Consider the following 22,860-nt stretch of genomic DNA (forward strand, 5'->3'; position numbering starts at 1 on the left):
TAGATCACTTTTTGTTTTTTTATCACCATTTTTGCAAAGTAATGATGACGTTTGCAATTATTCTTATTCTCGTGATGTTGACTTTGGGCTGCCAGGCTCAGTTCGACTTAGGAACGTGTAACCTTCAATGTGATGGAGATGGAAATGGCTCACCAACAATGACCCCCAATCAGTCATCCAACAAGTTCCAGGGAATACCTGGTAAGAGAGGAGCGATTGGATTGAAAGGATCTAAAGGTGATCAGGGACTTGCCGGACCAAAAGGAGATCCAGCAAAGTGCATTTGTGATGTGGAAAAGTTAAAACGTATGTCATCTCATACATCATAAATTAACACAACAGTTTGTTGCTTAAATAGTTGTGATATTATAGCCATTTTTATTTAGCAATATGATCAAATAGTTCACAAATGCTGCAAATTCATTATTTCTTGTGCTCCTCACTTACTATTGCGCCAATATTTAAACTTCTTAGCTAACTTATGGAAGTCGGTTTGCAAAAGCTACAACAAAAGTCTTAAAGAACACAACAAATTTGTTTTTGTTTATGATCTTCAAGTTCACCAGGCTTTATCACGTGAAGACAATTCGTTAGTTTAGTTTTACATAGCTGGTACAAATAGCTCTGGAAGCATAAAAAAGCTCAAGAAATTTGGTAACTCATAATATCCTCACCTAAAACTAAGATGCATAAGTTGCTATTTGATGTCATTTATTGGACTATGCAAGCTTTTGCAGGTTCAATGTTTCCACAAACATGCTCAGACTTTCTTTCCGATGATGGAATCAGTGAGAGTGGGGTTTATACCATCTATCCATATGAGAATGGTGACTTGACTCATTTAAGGGTTTACTGTGATATGGAAACTGACGGTGGTGGATGGACGGTAAATAATTTTTGTCTTACTTTTGTTTGGAAGTTTTATTGGTCTTAATTGTTCAAAGATTTTATCCAGCACCTTATGTGCAGCAAAATAACTGCCACCATATAGCTAATAAATAACTTAAAGCAGTGATTCTCAACCGCTGCCCATAGGACCGCACGCGGCCCTCAATCATTCTTCCTGCGATCCTCATTGGTGCATTAAATAGTATTATTTGTGCTAGAAGAACTGCCCAAAGGTTGTTACATAACTTACGTGCTTGCAAAGAAATGCATGCAGTTGCAACAGATGAGTGTCCTTCCATACTAGGGCAGAATAATGGTCTTCATGGACTGGTTAACAGATGGTGTGAAGACTGAAGAGGATAATGTTACACTGTGATGTGGCACCACTGCATTTTACACCAAGAAAATAGCATTGCTAAGTCACTAAAGATGCCTAATGTGATAGAAATTGTAACATGAACAGTAACTAGGATTCTTGCAAATGCGCTTAACCGTCGCATGTTTATTTAATCATGGCCCAATGTTTCTAAAATTCATCCACACAAAGCTTGCATTACTTTATAAAGTCGTACCAAGGTTGCCAGGTTTGCTGCGATATTGAGAGCAATTGTAACATATTTAAACAACATAAAGACAAGGAAACAGAAAGTGACACTGTGTTTGTCCTAAAAAAACTAAAACGCTGACATGCATGCAAAAGCACTATTTCAAACCAACAAGTTAAGTAGCTTCAAGAAATGGAGCGCTTTGGAGTTTCCCTTCGGTTGCAGGGCCCGAAATCTTTAAGCCAACAAAATTATCTTTAGTTCAACAGTATACCCTTGAGCACCCCTGTTAGCGCTATTGACTGGCAATATCCAATCGCCACCATTTCACAAGCGTTTATTGCCTGAAAAGTTCTGTTCTACCAACAATTGAAATAAAGTTTTAAGAAAGCGAGAATAATCTAAAATATTAAAAAACCGACTTAATATAAGTGGGCCCTTAGACATATGTTGCCCCTCGGACGCCGAAGTGTCCCGGAAGGTTTTTTTTCGCGCGAGCTGCTGTGATCGAAGCCAAACGTCACAGATTAACACGGCCATGGAATTAAGGTTAAGTCATATATGAAGCAGCCAATACGACTAGGTATTCTGAAAACTTAAACTGTAAAAAATTAATGTAAAGGTAATGTTTAGGTTTTCCAGAAGAGAATAAACGGTTCAGAGGATTTCTATAGGAACTTTGCCGATTACGTCAAAGGTTTTGGTCGATTGGAAGGAGAGTTCTGGTTAGGTGAGAAAACAATCATGTAAATAAAAATATAACACGATTGTAAATGCTCGGTTTATATTACGATAATAAGTAATATCATGACAGCCTATACCTGGAAATTTTGCCTGATTTCTCTCGTTTTGCTGACCTTTTCAGATTATTCTTTTGTTTTTCTGCTGTAGGTTATTTGCAACCAACTTTTTAGACTATTTTTGAAGTGAAATACAAAATAAGTTTCTGTAACAAACTCAACATGGTCAGTTAATCCATTTACGACTGGTGTCCTTTTAAAAGGACATCGTTTTGAATGCATCAGTATTGCATCATCTTATTTTGATTGAATCATTTTGGACTTGCTAGTAGTTGTTTAGGGTCTGTTTTGGAAGGTGTTGATAAATATTTGCGAACAACGTACTTTTTCTGAATTTTGTGAAAGTTTGAAAATTGTTGAAAAATGAGAAGAGCCCGATGAAGTGAAGTGAGGAGGAACATGCATGTTTTATTGCCTATTGGTAACTAATAGATATGAATTATGTTTCTTCATAGTTTGGTACTCTATAATATTGTGCTTCCTACTACACTCTAATTTGTGTAAGGTTTTGCTTCTTTTGTTTGTTTATTTTGCTTTATATTTATTGTTGCCTTTTAAAAGGACACCGGCCACGTGGCCACATTTTTTGGTTGTTTGTAACACTGTCAAAGAATATTGAACATCGTGTAAAAGCAGCACATTGTGCCTATGGAAGACTTAACCATCGTGTTTTCAACAACCATGCTATATCTATCCGCACAAAAATTATGGTCCTACGGGCAGTCGTTCTATCCATCCTTCTCTATGCTTGTGAAACCTGGACAATGGACATTATACCGCCGTGACATCAAACGTCTTGAAAATTTTCAGCAGAGGAAACTGGGGCAAATGCTAGCCACTCGTTGGGAAGATTGTCTCATCAAAGATGCAATCCTTGATCGCGCTAGGTTGGTTGACCAGTTCAGAAGCCACCATATTGCAACACTGTCTTCGCTGGACAGGGCATGTCATGAGAAGGGACAACGAGGAGGGACAACTAGAGACAGGAACCCCCCCCCCCAGAAGACCAAAAATGAGATACAAAGATCAGCTGAAAGTCTCCCTCAACCATGCAAACATTGATCTGGATTCATGGGAAAACCTTGCTAGAAAAACATCTAAGGAAGGCAAGGAAATTTTCGAAAAAAAGGATACAAAAGCCCAAGAAAAACGAACACTAGAAAAGCTAAAACTACTACGTCCCTCCCTCCATACAATCCATAGCCCCCATATAATGTGACTTTTGCCTACGTCTTTTCCATCATACACTGGCCTCTAAAGCCATATATGACATCACCATCCAAAGCCAAATTCGATTTGATGACGAAACCAATGCTCAGTCACGAGCTGGAGCCGACGACTGTCAGTGGCGTATCGCTATGGTTTGTGCCGCCCGCGGCGGACCACGATTTTGCACCCCTGAACGCGTGAAGTAGGAGCCAGCAAATAGAATTCGAGCCAAATCCGTTTCAAAAAATATTTTTACTATGCCTTTTCGTTTACGTTTAAAAATATTCTGCCGCCACAAGCTTCCGACCGAGGGGGGGGGACTGCCTAATGGGGGGACTGCCACCCTTCCACTAGCTCCGCCGATGGTTATCGTGAATATAATATGTTCATACAATAACTTTGAATCGTCCTTCAAGAAAGATCTAACAAATTTCTACCAAAACAAGCACCTTCTTATGTTAAGGTATCGCGAGATTTACATTTGACTATGTGGCCGGTGTCCTTTTAAAAGGCAAACAAAAAAATGTATCAAAAAAGCAAAAATCATCAAATTTTTTTAAACTAATTCAAAAGTTATGACAATACAACTTTGTGGCTGAAATATTTTCTAAAAAGAGCAATGGGAACTTGTGGAGGCTTTTAATGGGTTAAGGCGTGGTAATGATAAAGCTCATAAGTTTAACTTGTAAGTCAGAGGTCACCAACCTTTTTTACATGCGGGCCACTTTAGCACTAAGGAGAGCTGCGGCGGGCCGCACTAATAAAATTTTAGGTAGGTTGACTCTTATGCTAGAAAATAACGCATTTCGTACCCAGTATCCAGCGTTACATGTTGTTAATATTTATCTTGGAATATAGCAGCAACAAAGTTAGTCGAACAACGCTACTGCCAGGCCAAGCTCCTTTATCAACACTTTTGACTCCTAACCAGGCCACTTGTTTTGCGCACTTATAGCGAGGCGAGCAGTTTCATCAGAATATTCATCGCCATTTGCCAAGCAAGAGTGGTGCGGTCACTTCGCTTCACAAGAGATATCATGCAATTAGCAGTTTCAGTAAACAAGGAAATGTTTGACGCATCGCAATACAGGCAACAATAGTGACCTGCAAGCATATCACCAAAAAATAGGCTCCAATAACAGGGAGAAAGAAACCAGGCACCATGAAACAAACGCTTGTGAAAATCACCGAAAAAACGTTTCTATCGTAACTCATGAACAGTGTTCCCTCTAAAAAAGCAATGAGTTGTTTTTTGTTATGAGAGTCTATACAACCGTCTTTCTTTGATTATTATTATTAGACAACTGTCACTTGCGGTGCTTATCAGCATGGCAAGAATTGTTGATTAACAACATTTTGCACTACTAACTAAGCTAAACATTATCATAATAGGCCTACAACCAAAACAAGTTTTTAAATTTATATATAATCTTTTACCAATTTATTATAAATTGAGTTGGCACATCGACCAATTTCGTCAAAAAAAAAAAACTTGCATAAAGAGAACACTGCTCGTGAAACACAATAACGGTAGCCACTTTAACAAGGAAACTTTCTGCCACTGCAAACGACTAGAATGACACCGCCAACCAATCAGAACATGTTATAAGAGGCTACCGTGACCCTTCGTGACCCTTCTAGCACTAAACCAGAGAGTTAATCCTGATTTTGAACTTTATTTGGTAATTACAGAAGAAAAAAAGAGCAATAGCAGTGATGGGAATCGAACTAACGTCAATGAAATGACTCACTAGCCTTATGCCAACCAGTTGACAGAAAATCCATCACTTGATTTTCTATGTAACATCTTCTTTTCGCCCTTTTCACGTCACGGAAAACGAAGCTTAGGATTGGTTGGCGGTGTCATCCTAGTCATTTGCAGTTGCAGAGTTTTTCTTTGTTAAAGTGGCTACCCAAAATAACGATGAAACACACACTGGTGTTTACATGACATTTACAAACTTAAAATAAGCAACCCTATGCTCACAGACAATTTTAAAATTCGAGAACAGACGTTTTAGTCAATCACTAAGTCAGTGTGGCTGGACATCTCATTGGAATAACTTTAAGCGACCCCCACCTAGAACTACAATCTGATTATTCGGTCGTTGGAATCGTATGCAAAGCGAAAATATGCTTCTCAGAAAGTATTTTTTGTCTTCATGCTCTTTAACTCCTCAAGAAAAGTATTTTGGTTATACTTGTACGCTGACACCTTCCGCGGGCCGCCAGTTTCTGACCCCTGCTCTAAGTGATTCTAAATCAAATAGATACACAAAGTAAAGTCGAAAACCAAACTCTAAGGCAAGTGTTGGTTGTCACAACGTTGCACCCTCATTAATAAATTTGTTTATCACAATGAATAAAATCACATTTCCAACTCTTTTGCCTATAGCCATATTTTATTCTTTCAGGATTGGATGTCCTTTACAAATTAACTAAAGATGGAGAATATAAAATGAGAGTTGATATGGAGGACTTTGATGGTGAAACTAGATATGCTCTTTACAAGTAAGAGAAAAGAAGTAGTGTTCAACTGCATTTTCGTGTAAGCTACTTTGTAGAATAACTAAAAGATTAAAAGAGACCTGTTTAACTAATTACAGCAACAAAAAATTTAAAATCTAACAAAGAAAACAGCACTGGAGAAAAAGTATCTGTTAAGTTGAATTTGGACGTGACCAATCGAGAGATATTTTACCTAAGAAAGAAGTAAATGGTTGAATGGTTTGTCGCCATCCAGAACTCCCCATCAACTATATCATATTCTTTTTTAAGGAAGATCATACGTGTTGGAAACAACATAAATCAAAAAAATTTGCTCGGAAGTACTTTACTATACTCTGTGTTTAAGAAATCAGCTTAAAATATAAAAAGGTTGTAGAAAGGCACGAATTTAACTTTTCTCTAAAGCGAGAACAAGCAGTGCAAATAAAGGTGTTTTTTTAGAAAATCTTTTTCAAATCCTTAATCTCTATGGCGATTTATTGGATAGACTGTTAACATTTCACATACATTATAACGATGCCTATCTCTTGAAAAATGGTTATAAACTCATGTTTAATGATGTCACTCTATAAGAATAACATACACCTTGTCTTTGCCCTACGTATGACTCGTTTTTATCTTCCAGTGAATTTGTGGTTGGAGCTGGGACGAATTATACCATGACTTTTGGAGGATACACTGGGGATGCAGGTACAGTGTATTGTCGTGGAGATTACCCAACTTCAAGTTGTCCCTGTCACAATTATTTGAAATCAAGAAAAAAAAAATCAGACGGTTTTGGTAGACATGGTGTTTTGTTGAGTCATAAGCTGATAAATCCAGGCAACAATACTTTGTCTGTTTCTATACAAACATGATGCGAACGTTTTCGGCTCTACAGCTAGCCTTCATCTCTCATGTACACAAAAACAAAATTGCCTTGTGCTAAAATCAAAACTAGGCCTATTAGAGAATATATACTGCATGTTAAAGCGAATAGAATCACAACGCATGATGGTTTATTTAAATACGATTAACAGATACAAAGCTTTTTCTTAAATCTTGTAATCTAATGCTTTTATCTAATCGTTTCAAAGTGTTGATACAATATTTAACTAAGCCAGCATATGCTGAGCCTTTTGTGGTTGTATTTACAGTGCTGGCAAAACATTCCGTTTAATCAATAAAAAATTCTATGACAAGAAAATTCTAGAGCAAAATGGTTGAAACGACTTGTCAATCTAATGAAAAACAAAGAGCCCAAAATGCAGATACTAAACTCATGCTCAGTAAACGTTTCAACAGATAAACTGTTTTCATCTTCAGTGCTACTAAACAAAATATATTTAGCTTAGTTTTCGAAACATTTGTTGAACATAAGTTTACTAGCCTATCTATATTTTTGGCTCTTCATTTTGTTGATTAGAAGAAAATTCTGTTTGCTTAGTTGCGTTAAACTGCGCGACATTTCCTAGCAAAATGATAATCGAAGTATCGCATAAGTCATTGCTTTTTTTATCACAAGAATGTCAAAAATTCCTGGTTGAAGAATTATTGACAGTAGGCTACAAGCAGTTCGGATCAGCATTATAAGATTTTTACCATTTTAAATGAAAAGAGTAGCCTATTGTGGCAAAGATTTTGCCCACCAATGCCTATTTCAAATTCCAAACATCAGAAGTAACATTTTCATTTGACTGTATTGAATTACAACTTTGAAGCAAATATAATAGTATGACATAAAATGAAGATTTAAAAAGAAACTCATTTTTTCTCAATGTTTTCAGTTGTTCATGACTACATAATTTAACAATTGCCTCATTGTTTGTCATGAAACGTCATAAGAAAAGACCTACCGCACGATCTCGCACAATCAATAATACCGTCCTTATAAGTGGGCACTTTATAGCAGTTTCTGTTCACTTGATGTGGGCCTCTGTAGTGGCGTGTTACGTTGCGAAAGAGATAATTGCGCATCCTGCTCATGGGTTTTTGATTTTAACCGAAGATGAAATTGTACAAGCAACACTGTTTGTATTAATCAATATAAAATACGACCAGCTTGTAGCTCTTTGAAATACTCGACCTTTGCATTCAAGACAATACTTCACTCACAACAAGTATTCTTGTGGGATGCATATAACGTCCGATGAAAATCTTAAAGCTGGTGTCTTTGATGGATCTCAGATTTGAACGTTGATGAAAGATTCGGATTTCACCAGTCACATGAACAGCAATGAACTCACTGCATGGAACTCCTTCAAGGATGTAGTACAAAACTTCTTGGGGAATAACAAAACACCTAATTACAGAGAATTAGTTCGGAAGATGTTATCTGCATTTGAAAAACTTAGAGCTAACATGAGCATTAAAATTCAGTTCCTATCCAGCCACCTTGACGGATTTCATGACAATCTTGGTGATTACAGTGAGAAGCAGGGGAAAGGTTCCACCAAGACATCAAGACAATGGAAGAAAGATATCAGGGCAGATGGAATGAGTACATGATGGCAGACTATTACTGAAACCTGTTGAGAAACTGCCCAAAAGTTTCTCACAAGCGAAAACCTTAAAGGAAACATTTTTTCGGCGCAAATTAGTTACTAGTTTTAATCTTATTGTATTTGATACCATTGTTTTCAATTTACAATAAAAAAGATAATGTGGTTCCTTTTATCTAAATTTTATGATACAAGGTTGATTGACTGATTTAATGCAACATTTTTTAGTGTTTTATGTACTTACACTACTGTATATGATTGTGTATTTGTGTATATGACATCGGTAACATCAAGTTTTGAAGTATGACAAATCTAATATCCCTAAAAATTTCATGATGTTGCTGTATTTAAACTTAAAACTGTCTTTATTGTTCACAATTGACCATTAAATTGCATTTCTGAAATATCTAATATGGTTAAACTGTTTTTTTTTTTTGATCTAGCGCATAAGGCTCAAATACGGGATTTTGGTCAAAATGACCCTATGCGATATCTCCAAAACTAGAGCCAATTCGGGAAAACTAAGGCCATATTCGGAATCAGCGCCCTTCAAAACCCCAAAAAGCACTCTAACTTTGTCTGCTAAAAAATTTGTGTTGACCAGTGTTGTTTTTCATTATCATTGCTGTGTTTTGTAGGTCAAGGATTGGAGTCCGCACGGTTCAGTGCCAAAGATCGTGATCAGGATACGTGGTCAGCCAGTTGCTCCAATGCATACAAAGGTGGTTGGTGGTACACTCATTGTCATGCAGCCAATCCTAATGGATTGTACTTGGGAGGACCACACGAGTCATATGCAAATGGAATAAACTGGAACCCTTGGCGAGGATATCATTACTCTCTCAAACGAATTGAGATGAAGCTTAAAAAAAAAAAGAAAATGCACAATGTATATCGTCAATTTTGAGCATTGTGAATGTAATTATGATATAAAACAGTGAAATAACATGCATGTAACTTTTTGTTTATTTGTACCTTATACAGAGATACTGGATACTAATACTAGCATTCAGTAATATATTGCATTACAAATAACACGTGTAAATTTATAACCTATTGGCTACGAAAAATTTGTTCGCGAAGCTAAGAAGCTTTTACATTAACACCAGGCTTAAATATTAAATTTGCTGTTAATCATATTTGTTGCGATTCTTGCTCCAGTCCACGAGTTCGTGAAGCTTCAGTGCAATAGGTCGTTGCAGCAATGCAGCAGGAATCACCATTATCATATAGAAATCATTTTGAACACTAATCTGTGAAAATTTTTAAAAGTAACATTGTCCGATCCAATACTGTTTGGTGATGAATAATGACTTATGTCACCTGAAAGCAATGGAAACAATGTGATAACTTTTAAAATATTCTGGGCACAATTAATGTTTTAGGCATTCTTCCATCATTTTCAGCTTGTGGTAGCTTTGCACTGCTTTTTGAGAGCTTGATCTTAGCAGTTTCGTATACTTGTGGAGGCTTTGAACCACCGAAGCAGACTAGGTAATCGAGTTTGGCAGTGTGAAGCTTCCTGTTGTTGAAGTGTTGTCTGCTTTGTATTATTTTATCCACTAATAGTAGCTGAAGAGAAAGCAGTCCTTGTAATGCGTTGCTCAAACGCACACCTGGAAAGTTCAACCACCTCCCTTTGATCTTGCAGTTTCATCATTTGTAAAGTCATGTGCTTAAAACTGAGCTATCCTGGCGGAACCAAAATTCTATCAACGCCACAAGGCTCAAGAGATTGATCAAAATCAAACAAAAAGTTAAACAGAACAACGTCGCAAGGATAAATTCATAAAACATTATTAACTTTAGCATAGCACTGTGAATAAAAAAAATATTTTAAGCTGAAATTATTCAATTTTAGCATCCTGCAAAGTTCAAATCAATGTTGAAAGATTGAGGTAAGAGAAAATGAAGGAATTACGATGAAAGATGTTGATGTGTCCTTGATCATTTAATTGATGGAATTGAAATGATAGTTATCCTTGTAAAAGCAGTTTGTATCGTTGTATGTTTTTAAGAAAATAGCAACAAGGGCGTTTGGATAGATAAAATTGACAGTCGGTAGTCGAATATAGGTACTTTTGGTAGTCGAATATAGTTTTCTTCCAATTGCAATGGTTTCTGGCTGAGTGGTATCACACAAATCTTACAACTCTTTGTAGAAACCGAAAGCTGTAAGATTTTGTCAGGCAAGAAGAAGACAGATGTTTTATTTTTGTTTTATTACAGAAAGAAAATTTTTACTATTCAATTTTCTGTTTCTACTTCTCAAGAATCCTTATTTGTCGCTGGCGTCTTTCTCCAACAACCAACTGTCAACCGCCAACAAATATTATTTTTTGCTCTCCAGCTTTGTGTACTTAAAATTATTTTCCATTTTTGCAATAGCCACAGTTTATAGCTTTGAAAACCTTTGCTTAAAAGCAGACAGAAAATTTTTAATCGGAAACTTTTTACAGACAGAAAATTAACAGACGACTTATTATCAAACCTTTTACAACAACTTTTGTTTTTATAACTATTTCAAGTTTGATATACTTTTTATTTCTGGCCGCCACAACAAAAACAATACCAACCATAACGTAGCTCTACAGTGTAAAATCGTAGAAGCGACAAAAGAATTATGACTGTTTAAAACGATATTTGACTAATTGAACAATCGCTCTCGAATTAACTTTACTCGGAAATGTCTGTACGAGCGACATATAAGTCACTTCTATGATTAGCTTATCAGTTGTTTTAGCCATCCTGGTTCATGTACAACTGAATAAAGGCAGGAGATAAAAGTTTAAAATAAGTAAAATTTAAGATAGATGGCATTACTGTCTGCTTCCATTTGAGTTATTGCTTTGGCCGGAAACTACCGAAGATTTGTAGAAGTTGGGGATTGTTCATTGAAAAATAAGGAGGATCACAGTGTTAACGATCCACTGGTGATTGGTGAACCATAAATTCTTAACAACTGAGCGCCCGACTCAAGATCAAGCGCCGCTGGTTCGGCTTCCGGGTGTGCACTTGAGCAACTCATTTTAGGACTGCTCTCCATTCAGCGACACCTAGTGGATGGAATATGTCACAGACAACAACACTTTAACATTTATGGAAACTTCACTCTGTCAATCTCGATAATCGGCTCTACATCAGTGGTTCAAAGCCTCTAAAAATATAAGAAACTGCTAGGAATGTTCTATCAGAAGGTTTGTCAGTCTGAGGATAAAGATTCAATATCAACCAAACGGCGCAAAATTGTTTTAAGTGCGATCTTGGAATAAAGGCATGGCTATTGACAAATAAGCTTAGTATGACGTGAACAATGGTGCATTGTGTCCAACCCTCATCGCTACAAGAAAAAGTGATGGTGATCTCTTGTCATCACTATGTCTTTATATCGGTATTTTCTTGAGCCTGCGCATAATATAGATAAGTGAAATGTTTAATTAAAAAACTACTATACTGGCCTACACTTTTTTAGTGTCTAACAACACATTGCAAATTGTTAAAAAAAACATTACTTAGAAGTATTAAACAATTGGAGGAATTTTAATGCATAAACAATGCTGCACTTTTAGTAAATAAACTCACTGCAAATGAAAGTATGCAGCTAGGCTACGTATATTTGAAATAACAATGGCTGTTTCCTCATTATATAAACGTTGCTTTCTTTGTATCTGATGAGCAATAAGACAAACTCGTCTTTCCGTTACAAAGTCCTTTTAAATGAGCAAAGTTTTTTCTGCAAAACTTTTGTCTTTTTTTCAACTGCCTCTTCAGATCCTGAAATGTTCACCAATCCTGTTTTACATTTTGCAAAGGATGTCATATGATGAGACAACTCTCTGTAACTTTATGCTAAGTTGCGCTTTTGCTGTACGTTAAAGTTACATTATTTTTTATCAGTTTTTGAGTCTTGTTTTATTGGTTATTGCAACTTTGCCAGTGATGACACCATGCAAATAATCTTCAGCTGTTTAACACAATTTAACCAAAAAGCGACATTTACAAATTTCAAGAAGGACGCACAATTGCAAGAAAAATATGCAACGCCCAAAACTTCAGTTCAACTGAAATGGGTTAAAGGTTCACTTCTGCAAGTAATGTGAGTTATGAAGCCGCAAAATCTGCTACGACTGGTAACCTACATCAATGCCCATTAATAGAGAGCAATCTTTCGTTCATAGTGCCTCACTAGAACGAGGCCTGGTAGGTTACTGCTGCAGTTGAATTTCAGCTCGCATAAACTCAAGGCTCTGCGTTAGTTGTTGGATGACCAAATTAGATGTTCATTGAGATGGGTGTATACACTGTGACTACGGCATCCGATGAGTGCAATGGCATTCAAGTGGAAAAAGCTGGGGTTGCAATGTGCAAGATATCTGTGCAACCCAGACACTCCAATTGTGCCTACTAAACCCAAAATATGGTAAAGCGAAATGTTGGCTGTTTGTTCGGTCTTCTTTTATAACTTGAAAGTGACTTGACTTTTATGACTTCAGTGACTTGAAAGGCTCTATAGCAGTGGTTCCCAACCTGGGGTTCGCGGACCCCTTGGGGGTCCGTGAGAAAGCATTTGGGGGTCCGTGATTACCTTGATGAACTTTGAAAAAAAAAACGAAAAGCGATCTTTTTACTTTCATTTTTCTGTTTAAATGCAAATGTGTCAAGTACACCGTACTTTTAAAGCGCTCTGTCAAGAAGTAGAGTCAGATTACGAAGTACTTTTGTATCATTTTGAGGTGCGTTTGTTATCTAGAGGAGAAGTAACAACCACGTGGAATGCAACGATTTTGATCTCTATGAGAGAAAAATTTTGCGCACACTTGGAAACCCTGCAAATCTCATTTCGACGTTATTTTAATTTAGAACACCTGCGAACGAAGTTGAAACATGGATTCAAAATCCTTTTCTTTTTGACTTAAACAACATCAGCAAAAAAAAGCAATGACGATCTCAGTAAAGATGACCTAATTGATTTGAGATTAAAAGAGTTATTACGCATTGAATTTCATTCAATAACTGTGGAAGAATTTTGGTGCTCACAACTGCAAACCTACCCATTCTTGGCAAAGCAAGCGATTATTGTTTTTGTTACCATTCATAACCACGTAACCTTTGCGAGGCAGGATTCTCAGCTCTTGTTGCAATAAAAACAACATCGAAATCGCCTGGCCAGTGGACGTTGAAGATGACACGCGTGTTGCATTGTCAAAAACTCAACCCCAGTTCAGTCGTTTGGTTCAGGAAAGGCAACAACAGTCCTCTCATTAAATTTGCTTACGTTGAAAAAGTTTCGGCATGGGACTTTGAGTCACCTTAATATTCAAATACTGCTGACATTTCTTGAACAATTCATTCATTTTCTTATTTGAGCAACTGTTTAACCTGATTTGCCGCAGGAGTCATAGTGGCAATACAATATGACACAGTACAGTAGTTGAGGCAATATTTAGGTAGGAGTCCGCAGAATTAATAATTTGTCTAAAGGGGTCCGTGACAATCAAAAAGTTGGGAACCAATGCTATAGACAGAAGCGTTGACACGAAGATCTAGAGCAGTGGTTCCCAACCTGGGGTTCGCGGACCCCTTTGGGGTCCGTGACTACCTTGATGAACTAAAAAAAACAAAACTTTGTTCTATATGCACGGATGGAGCACCAGCTATGCTCGGGAACAAATCCGGATTTGCTGCTTTAGTAAAAAACGAAGCTCCTCGCGTGGTTGTTACCCATTGCTTATTGCACAGGTACGCCTTAGCAGCATAAACTTTACTAGCAAGTCTCAAAGAAATTCTGACGAATTGCGTGAAAGTCGTTAATTTCATCAAAAGCAGAGCTGTAAACCACAGTACTTTTAAAGCGTTCTGTCAAGAAGTAGGGTCAGATAAAAGAAAAAGGAAGTCCCCTCTCAAAATTATTTGAGAGTAAAAGTTTTTTATACGGCATGGCCTACTTAGCCGATATTTTAGCTCATATTAACAATGTTAATCGTGACATTTAAGGACCAGGTGTGACAATAATTTATTGATGCAGTTGAAAAACTGAAAGCGTTTTAAGCCAAGTTGCCGGTTTGGAAACGCAGATTGGAAGCAGGTAATTACGCTAACTTTCCCATGTTAGAAGATCTTATCTTGATGGATGAAACTCAAAGAGAATGTACTCTTTTGATCTCTATGAGAGAAAAATTTTGCGCACACTTGAAACCCTGCAAATCTTATTTCAACGTTATTTTAATTTAGAACACCTGCCGAACGAAGTTGAAACATGGATTCGAAATCCTTTTCTTTTTGACTTGAACAACATTAGCGATGACGATCTCAGTAAAGATGACCTAACTGATTTTTTGATCAAAAGAGCCATTACGCATTGAGTTTCATTCAAAAACTGTGGAAGAATTTTGGTGCTCACAACTGCAAACCTACCCCTTCTTGGCAAAGCAAGCGATTATTGTTTTGTTACCATTCATAACCACGTAACCTTTGCGAGGCAGGATTCTCAGCTCTTGTTACAATAAAAACTAAACATCGAAATCGCCTGGACAGTGGACGTTGAAGATGACATGCGTGTTGCATTGTCAAAAACTCAACCCCAGTTCAGTCGTTTAGTTCAGGAAAAGCAACAACGACCATCTCATTAAATTTGCTTACGTTGAAAAAGTTTCGGCATGGCACTTTGGGTCACCTTAATATTTAAATACTGCTGACATTTCTTGACCAATCCATTCATTTTCTTATTTGAGCAACTGTTTAACCTGATATTTGCCGCTGGAGTCACAGCTGCAATGCAATATGACACCGCACAGTAGTTGAGTAGCATAATTATTACAATAGTCAATAGTAGACCTACTGTGATTGAACTGACTCGTGTGAAAATAGATTTCTTTGCAATAGTCAATAGAATGTTAATTGTGTTTAGGCAAAATTTAGGCAGGGGTCCGCAGAATTAATAATTTGTCTAAAGGGGTCCGTGACAACAAAAAGGTTGGGAACCACTGCTCTATAGCATGTTCTATAAGTTATTAAATCAATATCTACTAAGTTCTCGGCAAGACGACAAACGCTTGCCGTTGGAAATCATTTTTATCTCTTGCTTTGCTTACTTGTTGTTGCGATGAGCATTGTCACCACAGCACTAAGTTTCAGGTTTCATTGATGGAGTTATTTTGATGAGGCGGTCGTGTTTTGGCTTCTTCTTTTTGTACCATGCCTGTTCCAGGCTTTGGCTTTCACGCATAGCTCTTTCCACCTATCCCGGTATTTAACTATCAAAAATTGTTGTTCTTGTAACGTGAAGATGATCGTTGAGGTTATTGAGGAACCCAAGTCACTGTTTTCCACGATTGAGTCCAGCCACGTTGATAAAATTCAAGTTACGATTAAACAAAAACTACACAGTACACAGCGTAAAAAAAAAAAGTTTATTCATTGAAGTTTTGGAAGTGTAGGTCTCGTGTGGGATTTGCTTTGCATAGTGGGCTGCGACATAGCAGGCTACTTTGCTATGTACAACTACAACAGCATTTTTCTACAGTCTGCTGTCAGATAGTAAAACAATGTAAAGCCAAATTGTTACTGCAAGTTGTTTCACTGTGCAAGAGTCATTATGCAACGATTTTATTCATTTCAAAATCTATCAGCAAAATTTGTTACCTCTCTGTTTATCATATCCGGAACATAAGGGTCTGCGTAATACCAACATTATGCAGTTTGTGCGAGGTTTTGAAAGTCTATTCTTGTTTGCTGCTTGTGACAGACATTAAGTCAAAGGATCGAGAACGATGCTGCGTAGTTCTCAATTGAACATGACGTCATGTTTTCTACAATCTTAAACATTTATGCATCGTTTCGCCTAGACAACGATGATGATGCAGTTATGATAGGCCAGTGAAAATGTTTGTGACATAGGCTATAGGCTACCACAATGACTAATCATAATCTAACAAGAGTAAATTGATTTTAGGAATAAGAAAAATCGTTTGATGATTATCAACGTTTGATGAAAAATCAGCTTTTTCTTGCAGTGTAATCATGACATTTGTAAGTGTTGTCGTACTCGTGATGTTGACTTTGGGCTGCCAGGCTCAGATCGACTTGGGAACTTGTAACCTTCAATGTGATGGAGATGGAAATGGTTCGCCAAAAGCATCCCCCAATCAATTACCCGATAGGATCCAGGGACCCCCTGGTAAGAGAGGAGTGACGGGACTAAAAGGATCTAAAGGTGATCTTGGACCTATCGGACCAAAAGGAGATCCAGCGGAAAAGTGCAACTGTCATGACGTGGAAGATTTAAGGCGTACGTCATAACGCAACATACATTTTATAAGTGATATCATTTATCATTTAAATGTTTACAACCTTTTAGTGATTTCTCATCGTTGCTCTTCAAGTAATCGCTTGCAAAAGAAATCTATTGCACCCAGTGCCTGCTATTTTCGTTTTTGTTAAAATTGTACTTAATTTTGATTTTTAGTTGTGGCAATTGCTTAAAAGTATAAATTTATTAAATGCTATATTTTTACTAAAATAACAGGATTGTCTACTTTTTGTATCAAGCGATTTAAATTTAACAAACATTAATCAAATTTCAGGACATAGGCCTACGGTATACTGTAGCTTAAGTTTGTTTAATATATGTAAGTCTTCAATTATCCTACCATAACTTTATTAAATTGTTAGTTATAACTTACCTGAAAAGGGGATCACATTCACAATCTATTGAAGCATTGCCAATTAATCATTCATGGCTCAAAACATTAAAATATTTTTCACTTGTAAACAACAATATCATTTGATGTTAGGCAGCAACTACAACAAAACATGTCACTTATCAAAACGTATGATTCATTTATTGAAATATGTTGATTTTCTAGGTGCAATATTACCACAGTCATGCTCAGACATTCTTTCTAGTGATGTAGTTAAAAAGAGCGGGGTTTACACCATCTATCCATATGGAGATGGAGATTTGACTCATTTAAGGGTTTATTGTGATATGGAAACTGATGGTGGTGGATGGATGGTGAGTTCACAAAATATGTTACGTCATCACTAGAAGAACGCTAAGCTTGGTTGGTAAGCTTTTTTGTCAGCCGCACGTTATAAATGTTCAGCAAAAGTGTAGTTGAATTGCAAGACACAAATGTTCAGCTTTGTAATGTTGTGTGTTGAAAAGTAAACCAACTGCAAGATGTTAAGATTTAAATTAAATTATAGATTTTTGATATTGCCGTATTATTTTATCACCATCGTCATGTCCAACGTCCTGGAGCGTAGTTCGCACTGTAGATGTGGCGCCATATAAATGTTGTTATTATTATTACTGTATTACTATTTATGTTGTGGTGTATCAACTTTTAAGTTATTTTTTTTAACTAAAATTAACAGTCCTGATAAATGAAGAATTATGTTGTTACACAGAAATAATTATGTCTAGGCTTCGTTTTGACATTAATTTAGTGTATTATGAACGCTGAATAAGTTGGTTAAGGAAAAAAATATTCTCTTGCAACTCAGTTGAAATTTACAGTGTTTTCTATTTTACTCATGGTTTCCAAAGCTTTTGCCGCTTGACCGTAATGCAGAGTTTGTGTTTATCAATATAGCAACAGGCTTGCGAATTGTATTTGAGACTGTTCAGTGTTCAGTACACACGCCTTGTGTGGGTAATATTAAAGTTGCAACTTTTTCTACTCGCAATGCAATGCAATGTAGTCTAAACGTTTATCTGCAGGCTGATTTAGAAACAATATTACAAACAATATTAATGAGTTTAGTTGTTGTCTCACACACACACTGACAGAGTGAAGTTTCCGATAGTTGTTGGTTTGGTTAATTTGGTTTTGAATCTGTATCCTCGGACTGACAAAGCCTTGATAAGTTATTCCTGGTAGTTTCGCATACTTGTAGAGACTTTTGATGCAGGGCCAGTTCCCCAGATTAACAGAGTGAAGTTTTCCATTGCTGAAGTGTTGTTGCCGGGAAATTAATCTATCCATTGGGTGTCGCTGAAGGGAATGTAGTTCTTAGAATGCGTTGCTCAAGCGCACATCCCGAGAGTCGAACCAGCGCCGCTTGATCTTGAAGGTTCTTCGTTCAGGAAGTTACGCGCTAACCAACTGAGCTATTGGGGCAAACAAGTGTTGTTGCCGGAAAATTATTCCATCCACTAGGTACCGCTAAATAGAAATCTGTCCAGATTGCTCAACGCACACCTTGAGAGCCGAACCAGCGCCGCTTGATTTTGAGTTGGGCGCTTAAACATTGAGCTAATGAGTTGACACATTCTTATCTTGCACAGAATCACGATCTGACGTGGCACGATTTCCATCCAACATAAGTTGCAGATTTTTTGTTACTGTATATATATATAAAATGGCCACGTTTTCTGTTTGGGTAAGATTATGATTCTGGTTGCTTTGGTGTTTTTGTCACAAACATTTAGTTATGTTTCTTTGTTATTTAAATCAATTAAGTATCTCGATTAAGACTTTCATTACTGGTTCAGATTGTTTCCTGTTAGCGTAGTCAAACTATTGGGTAGCTTACTAGATAACAGAAAGTTCACTCTGTTAATCTCGACAACCAGCTCTGCGTCAGTACTTCAAAGCCTCTGCAAGAATACTAAACTGCCAGAAATAACCAATCAGAGGCTTTGTCAGTACGAATATAAAAAATTAAACAAATCAACTTCAGATAATGTTATAGCTTACTGTAGTAAACCAATTTCAAGACACTTAAACTACCACATTCAGATGTTAAAGAAATCTATTTTCCAGGTGTTTCAAAAACGAATAGATGGTTCAGAGGATTTCTATAGAAATTTTACTGATTACGTCAAAGGTTTTGGTCGATTAGAAGGAGAGTTCTGGTTAGGTGAGGAAATATTTCAAAAATATGGTCTAAAATGTTTAAACTTGTCTTCAGTAAATAATTAATGGTTCTCATTTTCATCAGGTTATTGATGATGTGTTTGCATAGTGGAATAAATACAGATATTATTGCAGACATGTGCAACCAAAGTTATTATTATTATTGTTACCGGTATTATCAAGTATTATTTTTATTACTATGTAATGTAGTTTATTACTAAGTATTGCTATACTGTTGTTAATGTTAGGCTATATTATTTTTTCACTGAGGTTGTTGTTATTATTTGCATAATAGAACAGATACAAATGTTATGGCAGAGTTGTGTAACTAAATTTACCATTTATTTACCACCAAGTTAACATTTTAATTGCTTTGTCTGGTGAAATTGTTTAGCTTACGTGTATTTGTAACAGCCCAGCTTAATTTTGTTCTAACATAAGTTACTATTAAAATTTTCAAATGACCACTATCAACTTCATCGTTTTTTATGCAGTCACATCGCGTTTTGTTGTGGACTTTCATTTCTTAAAATTTTGTGTATGGCGACACAGAACAAGTAGCGCTTTTTGACAAAATCGAAAAAAAAATCATTCAAAACGTGAAATAAAAAATATGAAATATGGCTCAATATAAACAATTCGGTTTTCTGAGCTAGTGTTGATTGCTTAACTTCTTGCAAAAATTTATGTATGAGGAGTTTATAGCCTTGTAGTGATACCTGGTGTACCTACTGCACTGATGAGGCTGTATGACCGAAATAATGTACCACAGTTTGCAGTTATGGTCCATACTACAAAATGTTATGGTCCAGCACACATGACCACACTACAAAATGTTATGGTTATGGTCCACCTTATGGTCCACCACACATGTTCACACTACAAAATGAAAAGCTAGACCACAGACAGCAGGTTTTCCCAATTTACGAAAAGCTAGGCCCCAGATCGCAGGCTTGTCCAAATTTGTAGCTTATTAATTTTGGGCCACATGTTTGTGTTGAAACGGCGCTCAAACAGCAGTTTGAGCCACCTTGCTTTATTGTGAGACTGAAAGAAAATATATTTTAAACAATACTGTATTGCCTAAAAATCGTTTCATTTTATTCAGGATTAGATGTTCTTCACAAATTGACTAAAGATGGAGAGTATGAAATGAGAGTAGACATGGAAGATTTTGAAGGCGAAACAAGATATGCTTCATACAAGTACGAAAAAGTTTTTGTCTTCAAATTAAATAACTACACTTGATTTTATGTTGTAGTAGTAGGCTATTCTACATTCAGGCAAGAAGTGTACTGGAATTTACAAAAAATAGACTTTGATGAATTATCACCTAACCAAATTTCTCTCAAAAGCCTAACCTTATGAAACTAACATTGTTCATCGAGTAAATATAGAATGTCGATACATTCCTTCACCGATTTGTATTCCGTCGCTAATCACATGCATTTTGTCTCATTCCGTCCTCGGTTCACGCTATTCTCAGCAAATTTAGAAAATAGAGAGTTTTTACGTATTCACATTAGAGACAAGCTGAGGGGTAGCTTACATTACAACCTTAAAACTATAGATTCTGTGATAACCAGGATCAAGGTTTAATAAGATTTTGGTATGACCATTGACCAGACAAGGTATTGAACTTGCATTCACAGATCAAACATGGAACACTACATCCACTAGAGCACAAAAACAGTTTCAGTTTGACATAAAACTACTTTATGCATCTTGTATATTCAGCATATCATCTTGATAATGAAATTCAATTATTTGTATATCAGCTTGTGTCTTAGTTAAGTTATAACTTTCTCAATCACCGTTATATTGTGAAGATATTTCTGTTGGTGTCTTGTGTCCCTCCTCAATAAACCTGTGTAACTTATACCTTTGGTCTCTGTGTTTTTTGTTTCAGTGACTTTGTGGTTGGAGTTGGAACAAATTATACGATGACTTTTGGAGGATACAGTGGAACTGCAGGTAGAGTTTGTTTTAACTTGACAGTTGATCGAGAGAAAAATTGTTAAAATAGCAGTTTTTCAAACGACAGTTCCATAAAACAAAAATCCGTTGAAGTAGCTGACAGTGTGATCAAATGACATGTCATTGAAAAATTAACCCAATTTATTGAAACGACTGGGATTTGGGGAAAATTAAGGGCTGGGGAATTGGGTCAATTGAATCATTTGAAGAGTTTGATCCGACGATTTTTGTCTGGAGAATAATTTACTAAATCTAATAACCTCCAATATCTTAATCCCCGAAATCTTAATGATCCACTTTTGTTAATATTTTTTTTATATACCAGATTTTTCATACAAAATTTCTTTTGAATCAAGTTGTTTAAGTTTCGATGCTAAAGCTTCGACACAAATAAAAACTTTTATGAAAGAATAGACAATGCAAAAAAACAAAGTTTTAAAATTCGTCAATTTTAGTTGGGGGAATAAGGACTCAACCTTGAAATATTTAGGTTAATTTTTGTCACTTTTTAGTTCCATTTTGAGTATTTTGTGGCCAAATATTGTTTCTTTTTTTAAGACTGCACAGTTGGCATCACAACTATTATTTCGGAAGTGTTTTAAGAAAAATGTTTTGTTTAACAATAAAGTTAAATTTAAAATCACTGTTATATGACGACGGAGGAATTTCATTTTTATTTTGTGGAAAGGTTTTGAATAGTTGTCATCAGCTTAATAATCATGGGAAGGTTTTTAAGATTCTAGCAAAAAAGTAAAATTTGTTAGGAAGGCTGCAATTATTCTGCTTGCTATTTGTAACCACAATGACCAGAAACTTTAGTTTGTGCTTCTTGTGATTTTATTCAATATTATTCATTCAAACCATTGAGACTTTTTTTTCTTGATTTAGCCGAAGTAGGCTACTATGATCAGCAATTTTTGACCAACTAAATATTTAACATTTCTTTTTTACTAAAATAAACAAAATGTAATAAATATGTTGATCATGCATCTAATTTGCTACACTAATTCAGCCAGCTATTTTTTAATCAAACAAATTATTAATTTATGTTTTTCTAAATTTATTGTTTATGACACATAAAGGCCGACTGTTGACCATCATGTAAATGCGTTTTTTAAAAGTGTTGTTTTTTTTGTCATATTTTGCAGGATCAGGTTTGCAATCAGCACGATTCAGTGCCAAGGATCGTGATCAGGATACATCGTCAAGTAGTTGCGCCAATGCATACAAAGGTGGTTGGTGGTATACTAGGTGTCATAGCGTCAATCCCAATGGATTGTACTTGGGAGGACCACACGAGTCATATGCAGATGGAATAGAGTGGAGCCCTTGGCATGGAGCCCATTACTCTCTCAAATTAATTGAGATGAAGCTAAAGAAAAAATAAAAACTGCACAGTGTACATCGTTAATTTTGTGCGTTGTTTATGTAATTATGATATAAAACAGTGAAAAAACATGCATGTATTTTTTGTTTATTTGTACTGTATATTATATTGCATATCAACATGTTGAACAACAAATAGCAGTTGTCATTTTGTGTGGGCAACGAAAAGTTTATTTATCAAGCTAAAACTCATTCGGCATTGACA

At 36.2% G+C, this 22,860-nt stretch overlaps 2 protein-coding genes across 2 annotated transcripts; both read left to right on the forward strand.

Annotated features, from left to right (window-relative positions):
* Nucleotides 1-13: 13 nt before the first annotated feature.
* On the forward strand, nt 14-9,365 carry LOC145783897 (microfibril-associated glycoprotein 4-like). Its single transcript, XM_082595660.1, has 6 exons — nt 14-306; nt 738-886; nt 2,067-2,163; nt 5,857-5,953; nt 6,576-6,640; nt 9,069-9,365. Exons 1-6 carry the CDS (start codon nt 42-44, stop codon nt 9,335-9,337), a joined length of 942 nt encoding a protein of 313 aa, XP_082451786.1. The 5' UTR covers nt 14-41; the 3' UTR covers nt 9,338-9,365.
* A 7,083-nt stretch (nt 9,366-16,448) lies between these two features.
* Nucleotides 16,449-22,860, forward strand: LOC145783918 (microfibril-associated glycoprotein 4-like). Its single transcript, XM_082595683.1, has 6 exons — nt 16,449-16,717; nt 17,295-17,443; nt 19,200-19,296; nt 20,401-20,497; nt 21,202-21,266; nt 22,418-22,860. Exons 1-6 carry the CDS (start codon nt 16,450-16,452, stop codon nt 22,654-22,656), a joined length of 915 nt encoding a protein of 304 aa, XP_082451809.1. The 5' UTR covers nt 16,449; the 3' UTR covers nt 22,657-22,860.

This window comes from Aplidium turbinatum, chromosome 1 (genome assembly GCF_918807975.1).
Source record: "Aplidium turbinatum chromosome 1, kaAplTurb1.1, whole genome shotgun sequence".
NCBI classification, from domain to species: Eukaryota; Metazoa; Chordata; class Ascidiacea; order Aplousobranchia; family Polyclinidae; genus Aplidium; species Aplidium turbinatum.

What these genes read in the sequence shown, in the direction of transcription:
- LOC145783897 (XM_082595660.1), top strand. Translation starts at nt 42, where the DNA reads ATGATGACGTTTGCAATTATTCTTATTCTCGTGATGTTGACTTTGGGC. An exon ending in CTGACGGTGGTGGATGGACG is followed by an intron (nt 887 to 2,066) that starts GTAAATAATTTT and finishes GGTAATGTTTAG; the next exon opens with GTTTTCCAGAAGAGAATAAA. An exon ending in AGGATACACTGGGGATGCAG is followed by an intron (nt 6,641 to 9,068) that starts GTACAGTGTATT and finishes TGTGTTTTGTAG; the next exon opens with GTCAAGGATTGGAGTCCGCA.
- LOC145783918 (XM_082595683.1), top strand. Translation starts at nt 16,450, where the DNA reads ATGACATTTGTAAGTGTTGTCGTACTCGTGATGTTGACTTTGGGCTGC. An exon ending in CTGATGGTGGTGGATGGATG is followed by an intron (nt 17,444 to 19,199) that starts GTGAGTTCACAA and finishes TCTATTTTCCAG; the next exon opens with GTGTTTCAAAAACGAATAGA. An exon ending in ACAAGATATGCTTCATACAA is followed by an intron (nt 20,498 to 21,201) that starts GTACGAAAAAGT and finishes TTTTTGTTTCAG; the next exon opens with TGACTTTGTGGTTGGAGTTG.